The sequence below is a fragment of the Glycine max genome, chromosome 9 (genome assembly GCF_000004515.6).
Source record: "Glycine max cultivar Williams 82 chromosome 9, Glycine_max_v4.0, whole genome shotgun sequence".
Classification (NCBI taxonomy): Eukaryota; Viridiplantae; Streptophyta; class Magnoliopsida; order Fabales; family Fabaceae; genus Glycine; species Glycine max.
This window is the reverse complement of record NC_038245.2, coordinates 2,120,871-2,134,233: the sequence shown is the minus strand read 5'-3', so window position 1 is coordinate 2,134,233 and position 13,363 is coordinate 2,120,871. Positions and strand designations below refer to the sequence as shown.

Here is a 13,363-nt window from a genome sequence, read left to right as displayed (position 1 = left end):
AACCCTGTCTGCAGTTGCAGATCATGACACAGTTAACAAATTTCAAATCCTTAAAACCTATACTGAGCTATTTTATTTTATTTTTCTCTTACAATTCCAGCTAAGCCTACTAATATTTTCTTTTACATTACTTTTGTCCCCACCAAAAGTGAGGAAAATATAATGCACACCCATTATCTTATATAGGGTGTTTGATAAAGATTAAAGTTAGAGAAATGGCCACTTATTTTTTTTAAAAATCTCATATAAAGCTGTTAAAATTAATTAATTATTTATTTGAAATAAACTAAACTAAACTAAATACTATATCATAATATATTAATCTAAAAGCATAGTTAAGCCTCCTGTTTGAACTTTTCTTCCTTCGACCAATAGCATAGTGCTCTACTCTTTCACCATTATAACTTCCTGACTTTGTCTTCAATAAAAGCAGGAATTTGCTTTTCAGAAAGCTGAAAATAAGCATGCAATCAAATATCTTTGTCCTAGGATCAACATATGAAATATTTGCTGCAGGAATGTTTCGGCTAAAAGGTGAAGCTGACTTGCCTAAATTCATTTGCTAATCACTAAAATGTTCACATTTGACCCAAAATACCAATTACATGGTCATGACACATATCACCTTCTTTGCTGAAAATGTTGCTCAAATTTGTTATTTTTCGAATGCACATGTATAAATTAATGGGTAATAAATCTTTCTTTGAGGAAAGCACTTTGGTTAGGGCTGGCTAATAAATATGTTACAGCTAGCAACTACTTAATTAACACAAAGCACAAGCTAATACTAATAGAAGTATAGAACATATTGATACAACAAATGACTTAAGCCACCATCAGCAACAGAAGTTCCAAGTGCAACAAATCAAGGTGACATGGAGGATAGTTACAATTGTATAACAGCTCCTAATAAGTTGGTTAGGGTAGTTAATATGGCATAGGGAAAAGCCATTTCAAGAAAGAAGTGAATTGTACAGTGGAGTTGTCACCCCTGAACTCAAAGGAAGGGAAACCAGGAGCCTCATCTCTCATAGTGTGTCTCATTATCGTTCTTGTTCTTGAGTTTTATATCTTTTTCTCTTGAATCACAAAATAAATTCTCCAATTTTTTCTCAAAAGAACCACCAACATTCAGCCAAGGAAGAAGAAAAAATCTCTCAACATCTTACCCTTACAGAACGTTTGATCTCCCTACAGAAGTTAGTGAATGAACCACAATATCTGTTCCATCTATAGGAACTTGAGCCACATCAAATTAATTAATATGAGTGTGTGTGCCCGCGTCTGAGTAGACAGGAAGCCAGGGATCAATAATGTATTTGGAATAGATTCATAGTGAGAAAAAAAATCAATTAATTTTTCATGCTGAAAGTGAAACAATAAATAATTGCTTCTACTTTTTCATGGTTTCACCATGATTTTGTAGGGTAGAATCAATTCATGTCATTGCTACTCATTGTCAAAACAAAGCCTTTTCACTTTTCAGTTATCTTTTTTCTTCTACAAGTCCAAAATGGATTTCTTACCAATATCACAGGTAGTAGGGGGGAAAAATCTCTCTTCAGCACTCATAGGACTAAATGAGTTGTCCACAATAACTTATGTAAAACTTTGCTTACCAAGCACAGCAATATTAAAAGCCTTTGTTCAATTCTGTGAATTCATAATAATGATTAATTCAAAATGTTAGAATACGTACTTCAAGTGTTAATTGATTTATATTCTTCATAAATATCTTTACTGATTAATAGTGATTATACTCAAATATATTGCTGGATGCCATTTATTTTAGTACTGGATCGGCTGTGGGGTGAGGGGCAATGAGATGTTGCATAAATAAACCTTCCCTCAACATATCTTATTCATTAGATGCAATTTGTCATTTTGTCTGATGGTATTAGAAACTGATTCTCTGGTTCTAGTCAGTGGTCACTCTTCAATTGTTTTCAAGTGTTCTTATGGGCCACCCTTGGTCCTTAATTAGCCATTACTAACCTTTTCAAGCGCCGAGCATATTTAGCTTTGCTATATCTTCATGGATTTCATTCCTTTCTAAGCACAGTTTTACAACCCATGTATTTTTGGTAACCATTGAATTGCATATTCAAAATTCAAACTCTCACTTAAACTAAAATATTCTTACATCAGTACATATTCGTGTTTGGTGATACAAATCAAGTATTTTAAATTGTTATTGAATCAACAACTTTTACAAAACAAGATTCTTTAATTTGGTTGTGTTGGAGGTCACCGAATCAATCTTTTTAAAGTAGTGTCAAATTGTGGTTTGACCAATCAATCAAGATAATATATTACTCTTTAACCCCAAATATCAATCTTCGTTACCTAACACAATAACACACATTATCAATGCACGTCAATCATGCCCACTAACTAATATACCAAACTAATTAACAATACTTTTTCTTGTTATTTAAGCTTCCCTAGTTAATTCTTAACAAAAAAAAAAAGAAGCTCTCATTAGACTTGATGAGACAAAATGCAGGACAGGGACATCTTTAATCTCAAAATTAATGCCAATCGGTTGGTTATAGTTACAAAATAATTTCAATACTTCTAATTTTCAAGACATTGGACAGCAGTGTCGGCTATAGGATAATGTTCCTTTCAAAAAAATATATATATAATGTTTCTTGTGAATAGAGAATTGGGCATGGAGGTATGATATTTTTCTTTAAGAGGTGCCACACGTAGATGTCTCGTTGTTGAGGGGGTTAAGATGGCCACACTCGCAAGCCAAGTTTGAAGATCTTCAATGCCCATTTTTAGGGACACTAGCAAACACACCAAACCAATTAAAAATTAATAATAATAATAATAATAATAATAATAATCGAACTTCCATTTAAAGTTAGTTGGATAATGATAATCGAACTTCCATTCATTTCGTTTTCTTTTCAAGAAGCAATTCAATGTTTTGTGTCTGATGAACCCTAATTCTAGAAGTAGCGAAATATTGTAACTTTTTCTTTCAACAGTGCCACGTTCCCAATAAAAAAAATTATTAAGTTAATTTAACAACTTTCAGTTAAAATTATTTTTTAATTTTTATTTTTATTTAACTTATTAACTACTTTTACTCTGCATAACCTTACAGTGGTTTGACATATCAACTTACTCTGTTAATACTTCTACGGATGGGAGGCTTGAAAGGGACTGAATAATGAATATTAAAGTACTATTTATTTTTGGAACGATCGAAAATACTGAAGTGACACGTTTTAAATGTAAAATAGGAGTTATTTTCCCTGATGGATAAACTTAGATGCCGCGTTACAATTTGTCTTTTTTTACAAGAACAATTTGTCTTTATTTATCACTACCAAAAAAGTTTGTCTTTATATATGAGTGAAGTTTCCACTATTAAAATCAAATAATATTTTAGTATGCCTTTTCTTTTTAAAACATATAATTTCATGTTATTTAATATTTTTAAAACCTCTCAGAATATTAATTCTTATCAAAATTTTGTTTTATATTAGTTTACCTTTCAAATTTCAGTTGGTTATTTTAAGTTTTTTTCTTCTTCTAAATTTGATACGTAATGAAAGCACACGTGAATTGAGTATTTCATGAGACTTGGAGTTATAGTTGAACATTGAGCTTTCCAAGTTTAAAAAATTGACGGTTTTCTCATTAAATGTCATAGTTCTCTCTATGAAAAAAAATGTTACATTAATTACTTCAAGCAGTAAAACTCAAACTTGAGGGGAGTAAGGAGAAAGAGGTATCTATCTTTATTTTGGTTTTGGTGAATGAGAGTTCTATTATGAAGTTCAAAGTTCAAAAGGGGTTAAGACAAGGAGATCTTTTAATTTCTTTTTTTTTTAATATTGTTGTCGAAGGATTATGTGACATAATGAGGCAAACAATAAAAAATAAATTAGCACTAACTATTTGGTGGGTAAGTCAAAGGTGGAAGTAAACATGTTTTTTTTAAGAGACTACTTTAGCAAATGTGATGATTATAAAAAGCATGTTGAGATGGTTTGAGCTTATGTCGGGGCTTAAAGTAAATTTTCATAAAAAGTTTCTTTGGAGCATTGGGAGTGGAGGGACCGATGTTGGAGACTTATGCTAGGGTTTTGAATTGCAAACTCAAAATTGTTGTTCACATATCTTGGACTTCCCATAGGTGCTAATCGAAGGAAGGAGGAGACTTGGAAGCATAAAACCTTGTCACTTGCAAGAAGGGTGTCATTGATCAATTCAGTGATATCCTTTCTACCCCTTTAGAAACTTGTCCCAATTCAATGAGGCATTGCTAGGAGTGTGGAGATGAAACTTGTTCTTTCAATAAGAAGCATTGTGGGTGCAAGTTCTTGAATGTAAATATGGAGGATGGAGGGGGTTATTGGGTGCAAATGCTTCATTAAAATCACCCATTTTATTTCTTGCATCCTTTTCAAAATGTCTTTTTTTATCTTTCAGATTGGTCATTCTGGAAGCCAAAAAAAGAGCGTCAGATTGACATTCCGAAAGCCAAAAAGGAGGTACATGAAGCAACAACCTTGCTGGTTGCTAAAATTATTTTTTGGTAATGGGCCATTTTAATGAGTTTACTCACAACATTTTTTATAATGGTCCAAAAACAAAAGGAAGAAAAATACTTTCAAACGCAAGAAAGGGAATCTCATAGGATCATGGGTATTACTTAATGCACTTCATTATTTGCTTTGTTGCACCGGATTGTGCAATTTATAATATAACTTGTATTATGGATTGCACAATCCATAATGTACTTGGAGTGTATCAAAACTAATAATGAGATACGTTAAATGATTACTTAGAATCATAGGATCCGCAAGTAGCATAGTCTTTATTTTTCTTCTAAAATGATAAAAGTTTTGGTAAGTTTGAGTTCATCATGATCAGAATAAACTTAAAAGTTCAGAAAAACACTTATAAATATTCTTATAGATTACCTATTCACAAAATCTTCACATAGGTAACAAGGTTCTAATTCACATTTTTTGTGTAATATGATTTCAATCCTTAACAATTAAACCAACCTTTGTTGGCAGCAGTGTGTTCCTCATCACTGGAGGTGGCGTGTATTCATTTCTTCTCAGGAAAAAAAAAAGAAGAAAAATTGCTAGTCATTATTAATTTGTTGTTTTGAATAAGACTGCACATATGAAATATCCGTTATTTTATGTGTGCTATGCTAGTATTATTTTTCTTTTTACGCTACCAGTATCATACTCACATTGAATTTTGAGGAATTGGTTCGGTGAAGTTCTATAGCAGCGTTAAACCTCTGGCATGTACAAAAAAAAAGGAGCAAAAATATATTATTTTTCTGATTAAAAAATATATTTAAAGACACAATTATTTTTAGTTTAAATATAAAATATTTAATTTTTTTTATATTTTGTACATATATTTTTTTATATAAATTCATCACAAATAAAACTTATCCAATCACTCGTGACTCGACATTGAAAGGTTGGATCCAAAAATTGGAGAAATCAGTGACAGTTGGGTTGGGCTATAAGGCCATCAATTCTCACCGGCCCACCTCACTCCAATCAGCACTCGTTCAACTGCCGTTTTAATATCCCACTGCATAATTTTATTAAATTTTAATCGGCTAAAAGTGTTTTTTTTTCCACATAAATATAAAAATAAAAAACCAAATTGAAAGTATGGTTTGGTCCATTTTACAAAAAAATACACTCTAGATTAGAAAATAAACAGCGATTAGTTTAGTTTAAAACCTCATATAGAATTATTTAGTTTAGATTTTTATTTTCAATGATTTTATGAGTTTTGTAATATCAATGACATATCCTTTTTTTCAAAGAAAAAACAATGAAATATCCTTAAAATGGAGAAAAATATTCTCACAAACAAATTTTCATAAATTAAAAGTCTTTCATCGACTAGTAATCTGTGAAGGATAATACAGGAAAAAATTTCATTTTTAAAATAAATTGAAGCAAATTAAATGAAGTTATTTCACACTCTTAATCAACTTGAATTTTTTTTTTACAAAGCATAACATTTTTATATAAATTACAATGGTCTAGTTATAAAAATGTTATATAAATATTGGTAATAAAAAAATATAAATTGAAATAGTATTAATTAAGACAGAGATGGAAATGGTTCCAGAATAGTGTCGTTTCGTCTGGTTCCTAGTTCCTTATGACAATTGGACACCACCAAAAAAAGATCATTTTAAAAACATTCCCTCTCTTCCAAAAACACCCTCGAAACATTCCATATTTACAAAACAGGACCATCCTTCAAATTCTCCCCCACCACCATTGGCCCCGCTTCATTCATTTTCATTCCAAACTCACAAATTCTCAAATCCAAATCCAATTCCAATTCCAATTCCCAATCTTCTCAAACCCTAATTCCTCATCTTGAAAATGAGAGAAATCTTGCACATCCAGGGAGGGCAATGCGGGAACCAGATCGGAGCGAAGTTCTGGGAGGTGATATGCGACGAGCACGGCATCGACCACACCGGAAAGTACAGTGGCGACTCTGAACTCCAATTGGAACGCATCAATGTTTATTACAACGAAGCGAGTGGCGGAAGGTACGTTCCACGCGCCGTCCTCATGGATCTAGAGCCCGGCACCATGGACTCCGTCAGATCCGGCCCCTACGGCCAGATCTTCCGCCCCGACAACTTCGTCTTCGGCCAGTCCGGCGCCGGAAACAACTGGGCCAAAGGTCACTACACCGAAGGCGCTGAGCTCATTGACTCCGTTCTCGACGTCGTTCGCAAAGAAGCCGAGAATTGCGACTGCTTGCAAGGTATAAATTGAATTAGAATAACTATCTTGAACGATAGCGTTTTTATCCGTCATTAGAATAATTATCTTGAACTAGAGTGTTTTTGGCTGTCATTCTTCAACTGAATATTTTCATGGATTTTTTTTTTTTATCAACGTTTGTTAGTTTTTTCGATCTCCGTGCAATGCATAAGTTGAATCTACTGGTTGCTTACTAATTTTGATTGATTGATTGATTGTTGTGATTTTGATGGAATTTGAATAATGGTGGTGATGATGATGTGGCAGGGTTTCAAGTGTGCCATTCTCTTGGTGGAGGAACGGGTTCTGGCATGGGGACGCTTCTGATCTCCAAGATTCGGGAGGAGTATCCGGATCGGATGATGTTGACTTTTTCCGTGTTTCCTTCGCCTAAGGTTTCGGATACCGTTGTGGAGCCTTACAACGCTACCCTCTCTGTTCACCAGCTTGTTGAGAATGCTGATGAGTGTATGGTTTTGGACAATGAGGCTCTCTATGACATCTGTTTCAGGACTTTGAAGCTCGCCACGCCGACATGTGAGTTTCGGGTTTCTCTTTTTGATTGGTGTTTTTTGTTATTGTTGTTGTTCTGTTTCTTGCAGATTATGGTTTAATTGTCAAGTAAATGGTGGTCTAATTATCTGGTTTTGCTTTCAATTTCACAATTTAAACTATGTTTAAGGTTCTGTTAGCTTAGATGAGTAATGTTTGTCACTGTAGTGATTGTTTATTTAGATAAATTTCTCTCTAAGAACTTAGAGAAGAAAATAAGAAGGAAAAATGAAATATGCTTTTCCCAAAGCTAAAATTAGCTTATGCATTAGTTAAGTCAACTTTTAAAAACTAAATGAGACAGCTACAATAACTTAACTTACACATAAGCTAATTTTAGCTCATGGGAGAAGTGTATTTCATTTTGTCTTGTATGGTTGTTTATGGAGAAGTTTATTCAAATAGAGCTGAAGTGTCATTGTGTTAGTGGGGCCAGGGGGGGATTTTGTGTCTTGGTAGTTGTGGTGGGTGTTGTTGTTCAGCTTCTTCTATCAATTTGGTTTTCAGTCACTTTCTCTAAATGGAATGTGTGGTCACTTCATCTGATGATATTTTTTTGAGATTTTTATGTAAGATGTTAAAAAAATTATTGTTAAGAAAATTGAGTTTTGTTTGGGAATGATATTTTAAAAGTGGTTACAAGAATTTTACTTGAATGATAAAATAGAAACATTTTGAAGTTTAGGTTTTTGTGGTTCCTTCACCTAAAACAAATTTTACTCCCATCAGAAAAGCTAAAAAAATATTTAGTTTTTAATCAATTCTACTCATTGCAGGATTTGATTTTGAGAACTCCAAAAATTACCCGGACAACTGTTGTTAGTTTATGAATAAATTCTTTGGGGGCCTTAAGCAAACATGACATCAGTTGTAAGTTCAATTTTTTGAATTAATTTTTTTAATCTTGTTTTGATTACAGTTGGTGACCTTAACCACCTGATATCTGCCACCATGAGTGGAGTTACTTGTTGTCTACGTTTCCCTGGGCAATTGAACTCTGATCTTCGCAAGCTTGCTGTCAATCTTATCCCATTCCCTCGGCTCCATTTCTTCATGGTTGGGTTTGCGCCCTTGACATCAAGAGGATCCCAGCAATACCGTGCTTTGACTGTTCCTGAATTGACTCAGCAAATGTGGGATGCCAAGAACATGATGTGTGCTGCTGACCCTCGTCACGGTCGTTATTTGACTGCTTCAGCTATGTTCCGTGGTAAGATGAGCACAAAAGAGGTGGATGAACAGATGATCAATGTGCAAAACAAGAACTCTTCATACTTTGTCGAATGGATACCTAATAATGTGAAGTCCAGCGTGTGTGATATCCCACCTAAGGGTCTTAAAATGGCATCCACTTTCATTGGTAACTCGACTTCAATCCAGGAGATGTTCAGGAGAGTTAGTGAGCAGTTCACGGCTATGTTCAGGCGCAAGGCTTTCTTGCACTGGTACACCGGGGAAGGAATGGATGAAATGGAATTCACCGAGGCCGAGAGTAACATGAACGATCTTGTTGCTGAGTATCAGCAGTACCAGGATGCTACTGCTGACGAGGACGAGTATGAGGAGGAGGAAGAGGAAGAAGAGATTGCTGCTTAAGGCGCCTCTCTTATTTGTCAAAAATTGTTTCAAATATCAATATGGTTGGCTTTGAACGAGTGGTGTAAGTTTAAATTGTGGTGCAGTCAAATTAGATTGACTCGTTAATGTGTATGCTTATCGTTGATTGTTGACATTGTATAAACTGGGTTTTGTTGACAATGCTTATGTTCTTGAGAGATCAAGTCATGGATGTTTGTAATAGTTAATGACTGGTCTCGTTTTCTTCCCCCCTTTTGATATCTTGATTATAGTAAGTTACCTCTGAATTAAAAATACAAGTGTCTATGAAATTGTATGGGTGGAGTATTTTGCTTTTTGAAATATAAAAGCCTTTTAGTTTTTTATTTTTAAACGGACTTTTTTTGTTAACTTTATTATGTTTTTGTATTAAAAGGACAACTAAAATAAATGTCATTAAACTTTAAAAAATGTAAATACTATAGTTTATCCTAAAATGATGGTAATCTTTAAGAGTGGGTGAGTTGCAATTGCAATCTATTCTTGCTGGTCCACAACGAGCTGTCCAGTATTGCCTTTGCAAAAGACGTACAAAGTAGGCCCATTTCGTGCAAGCTAATTATAGAGAAGTTCTTTTTTTTTATTCGTCTCTTCCTATAATTTTTATCTTTTTAGAAATTAATTTATGAAACATATTTTTCAATGCAAAAATATTTGAAAAAAATTGATAGATGTTTTGAAAATTAGTTTTTTTATAAAATTTATTTGATATGTTTTGGAAACTATTTTCTGAAACTATTAAAATTGTATCACTTTTATTTTTATCGGCAAAATTATATCACCTTCAAACTTTAGTTTCTGAGAAAGTTAAAACTTTTAACTCTTGAAAAAACTTATTTCGGCAAAAAAAGGTAAAAAACAAAACATGTGTTCACCAGATCTTGGTTTTTGTTCATATCATTCATCATCATCTCTTGAATCATAATTGGTTGGGCAATGAAAACAGTAAAATGAGAAGGAGAGAGATGAAAAAAATAAAAGAAAAAAAGACACACCTAGGAAATATCCTTTGGCATCCGCATAATTAGAAGTGAGGCGTAGAATTAAATTTGGGAAGGGCCAAACGTAACTTTCAGAATACGAAATTTCATTTCCCTTTAATTTTTTTGCTCAGCCTGCACGTGTATATAATTGGTAACTTTTTGGGTGAAAACCTTGCACTTGCAGCACAGCCTCGATCAGGTTTTTGGGTTCTCCCTTTGTAATTATCTCTATGTAAATTTGAATAATTATATTAAGTAAAATATTTTTAGAATTATTATTTAATGATAATGTTTATAAGCTATTAAAATTAAACCTCTACAAATTACGAAAATAAAGTTCAAAACCTCAACCAGATAATAATAAGAAAATGTTTCAGACTTTCTCATACATATCTTCAATAAAATTAACAGAAACAACCTTCAAATTAATAGACAAACATGTGCTATTAAGCCCAAAGAACTCTAATTAATACAAATCAAGAAAAACATTTGATATTATTATGACTTATGAACTTGTTTTCAAAATATGACTCACAGAAGAGAAAAAATGAAAGATTTCTTTTTTGTGTTTTATATTTATTAATTATATTTCCAACCTTCAACAAGCCCTTTTCCCCTACTTTTTCTGACTACCATTGATTGCATTGTACCAAATAAAATCTACTAGACATGCGAAGTTTCTCCTCGGATACATAATTACGTACACTTGATCTTAGCCAAAAGGCCGATAAAGTAATTAATACCAATTTTTTTCTCTCCAATACGTACGTACAACAGCTCCAACCCCAAATAGATACGGTTGTGATCCATTTAGAATACACTATAATCTTATTTTATTGGTCACTCGCATTCTACTTTTAGAATGTTCTTTACAAATGGAAGAGTTAGCTGTTTCAACTAAATTAATTAATCAATTAAAGATTCTTTTGTAAATGACTAGCCGAATGGCAGCATCACCGGCATTATAATCCGTAGTACACACGCTAGCTTGAGCAAAACCAATCACTAATGTTTTTCTTACCACTTCAAACATGACGACCAATTCTGTTCTGTTTTTTTAAGATAAAAAATATTATTGAAACCAATCTTTGCATGGCCAATTCTGTTCTTAATTAGGGCGGCATATTTGTTTCTATATATTGGTTTATAAATAGGGCTTAATGCAATGCTATATTCATCCACCAATAACCAATTAATACTACAACACACATTGCTAGCACATATAATTCTTGTCACTACAAACCCCACTAGGGGTTTTTACATTCTTGTCAAATGGCTAATCTCTCGTTGTTGGTGGCAGTTTTAGCTCTTTCACTTTCATCAGTTGCTTTAGCAGCTGATAATAGTGCTCTCCAAGATTTCTGTGTGGCAGACCCAAAAGGGCAAGGTATAGCAAATGCACATATATATTAATTGTCCTTTTAGTGACACCTAATTATCTTGGCATTTTATTTTAAATTCTAAACTTTGTATTTCCCGCAACTCAACATAAATAAAAGGAAGACAAGATAATTTTTCACTCTTGCATATATAAGAGGATTGCATACTAGAAATTCATAAATTATGACATTTTTTATTTAAAAATAGGCATTGAACTAAGCTTAATGTTTTGTGGGCAAATTAATATATATATATATATATATATATATATATATATATATATATATATATATATATATATATATATTATGAGTAAATTATACAAACTATTCTTGAAATTTCATAAAATTATTGAAATTACACATTTTTTTAAAGAAAACACAGGATAATTAATGTTTTTCAAATAATTAAGGTAATGATGAGTCAGCGTAATCTATAATGAATAAGGGTGATGTTAGTGTATATTTATAAAAATTAAAGGAATTAATATATATGACTTAAGAGTTTGTGTAATTTTATAAAATATTAGAGGAATAAAGTGGAATTTACTCTAATCTATCCCAAAAGTTTAAGGTAAGTGGTAACTATAACATGACTCCTTGTTTAGGGTTTACAAAAGTTTATAGTTTATACACAGAGAGAAGTAGTGCAAGATTCTAACATTGTACCCATTGATCAATTGTGGCAGTGTTAGTGAACGGTTTGGCATGCAAGGATCCAAAACTTGTTGAAGCAAACGACTTCTTCTTCAGCGGTCTTCACACAGCAGGCAACACCACAAACCCTAATGGCTCAAAAGTGACACCAGTCTTCGCAACTCAGCTTCCAGGGTTGAACACTCTCGGCATCTCCATGGCTCGCATTGACTACGCTCCATGGGGAATTAACCCTCCTCACATGCACCCTCGCGCCACCGAGATTTTAACCGTTCTCGATGGCGCCTTAGAGGTTGGATTCGTCACTTCCAACCCCGAAAACCGCCACTTCAGGGTGGTTCTACAGAAGGGTGATGCGTTTGTGTTCCCCATAGGGCTCGTCCATTACCAGAGAAATGTTGGGTATGGCAATGCTGTGGCCATTGCAGCACTTAGCAGCCAGAATCCAGGACTCATAACCGTTGCTAATGCGGTGTTTGGGGCTACGCCGGATATAGATAGTGATGTTCTTGTTAAGGCTTTCCATTTGGACAAGGCTATCGTCAATTATCTACAGTCCAACAAGTTCTAGGTACAAGAACATGGGAGAGATATAGAATTTCATTTATTGTTTACTGTGTGTTCACTGTATTGAATTGTATGTGTGTAGTTTTTTATGCATTTTATCCATCTCTATGCTTTATTATTTGTTGGCCTTTTTATGTTAAGATCTATCAATTGATTAATTTATAGAATTTGGTATTGAGAAGTATATATATATTGTTAAGTGAAGTTAACCTTGTGGTCTTTCCCGTGCAGTCACAAATTAGTTTTAATTCCATTATGAATTCATCATTTTAGTTTAAATTTCTAACCGTCTTTACTCTTTAGTCATTTTTTTTATCTAACACTTAATAAAAATATTATTAAAATTTTTTACAACATTCAAAAAATATTACAAAATTATGAATAAATATTATTAATATATTTTGTAACATTTATCAAATATTTACTATGTTAGTCTTTTTATCACATTTTTACACTTTAACAATATGTATGGATTATATAATATTTAATAATAATGTGATAAAAATATATTAATAATATTTATTTTTGACAATATTTTTTTATATGATTAAAAATCTTTAACAATATTTTTATTAAGTGTTAGAAAAAAAATATTATTAAAAATCAGTAGTGAGTGCCCCTAATTACTATTGCATTAATAATGTCAGAATATTCACTTCACAAATTCAAGAAAACTAAATAGTACAGCTCAAATAGAAAAACTTCTTTGACTAAAATTTCCTATCTTCAATTCCAATTGGAATCGACTGTTTTTCCCGATTGTAAATCAGTATCAAATATTCTCATATTTCTTTTGTTGTAGAAAACGATTTTA

The 13,363-nt window shown here is 32.6% G+C and overlaps 2 protein-coding genes across 2 annotated transcripts; both read left to right on the top strand.

Moving 5' to 3' along the window:
- Positions 1-6,141: 6,141 nt before the first annotated feature.
- Positions 6,142-9,151, top strand: LOC100818878 (tubulin beta chain). The gene is made up of 3 exons (XM_003535059.4): positions 6,142-6,795; positions 7,062-7,331; positions 8,266-9,151. Exons 1-3 carry the CDS (start codon positions 6,402-6,404, stop codon positions 8,940-8,942), a joined length of 1,341 nt encoding a protein of 446 aa, XP_003535107.1. The 5' UTR covers positions 6,142-6,401; the 3' UTR covers positions 8,943-9,151.
- Positions 9,152-11,218: 2,067 nt separating this feature from the next.
- On the top strand, positions 11,219-12,553 carry LOC100820481 (germin-like protein). Its single transcript, XM_006586793.4, has 3 exons — positions 11,219-11,311; positions 11,900-11,906; positions 12,015-12,553. Exons 1-3 carry the CDS (start codon positions 11,219-11,221, stop codon positions 12,551-12,553), a joined length of 639 nt encoding a protein of 212 aa, XP_006586856.1.
- Positions 12,554-13,363: the final 810 nt, after the last annotated feature.

Bases quoted from the DNA above. Each gene is read 5' to 3' on its own strand.
- LOC100818878 (XM_003535059.4), top strand. From the start codon at position 6,402: ATGAGAGAAATCTTGCACATCCAGGGAGGGCAATGCGGGAACCAGATC. The intron at 6,796-7,061 runs GTATAAATTGAA...ATGATGTGGCAG, and splicing joins GAATTGCGACTGCTTGCAAG to GGTTTCAAGTGTGCCATTCT. The intron at 7,332-8,265 runs GTGAGTTTCGGG...TTTTGATTACAG, and splicing joins GAAGCTCGCCACGCCGACAT to TTGGTGACCTTAACCACCTG.
- LOC100820481 (XM_006586793.4), top strand. From the start codon at position 11,219: ATGGCTAATCTCTCGTTGTTGGTGGCAGTTTTAGCTCTTTCACTTTCA.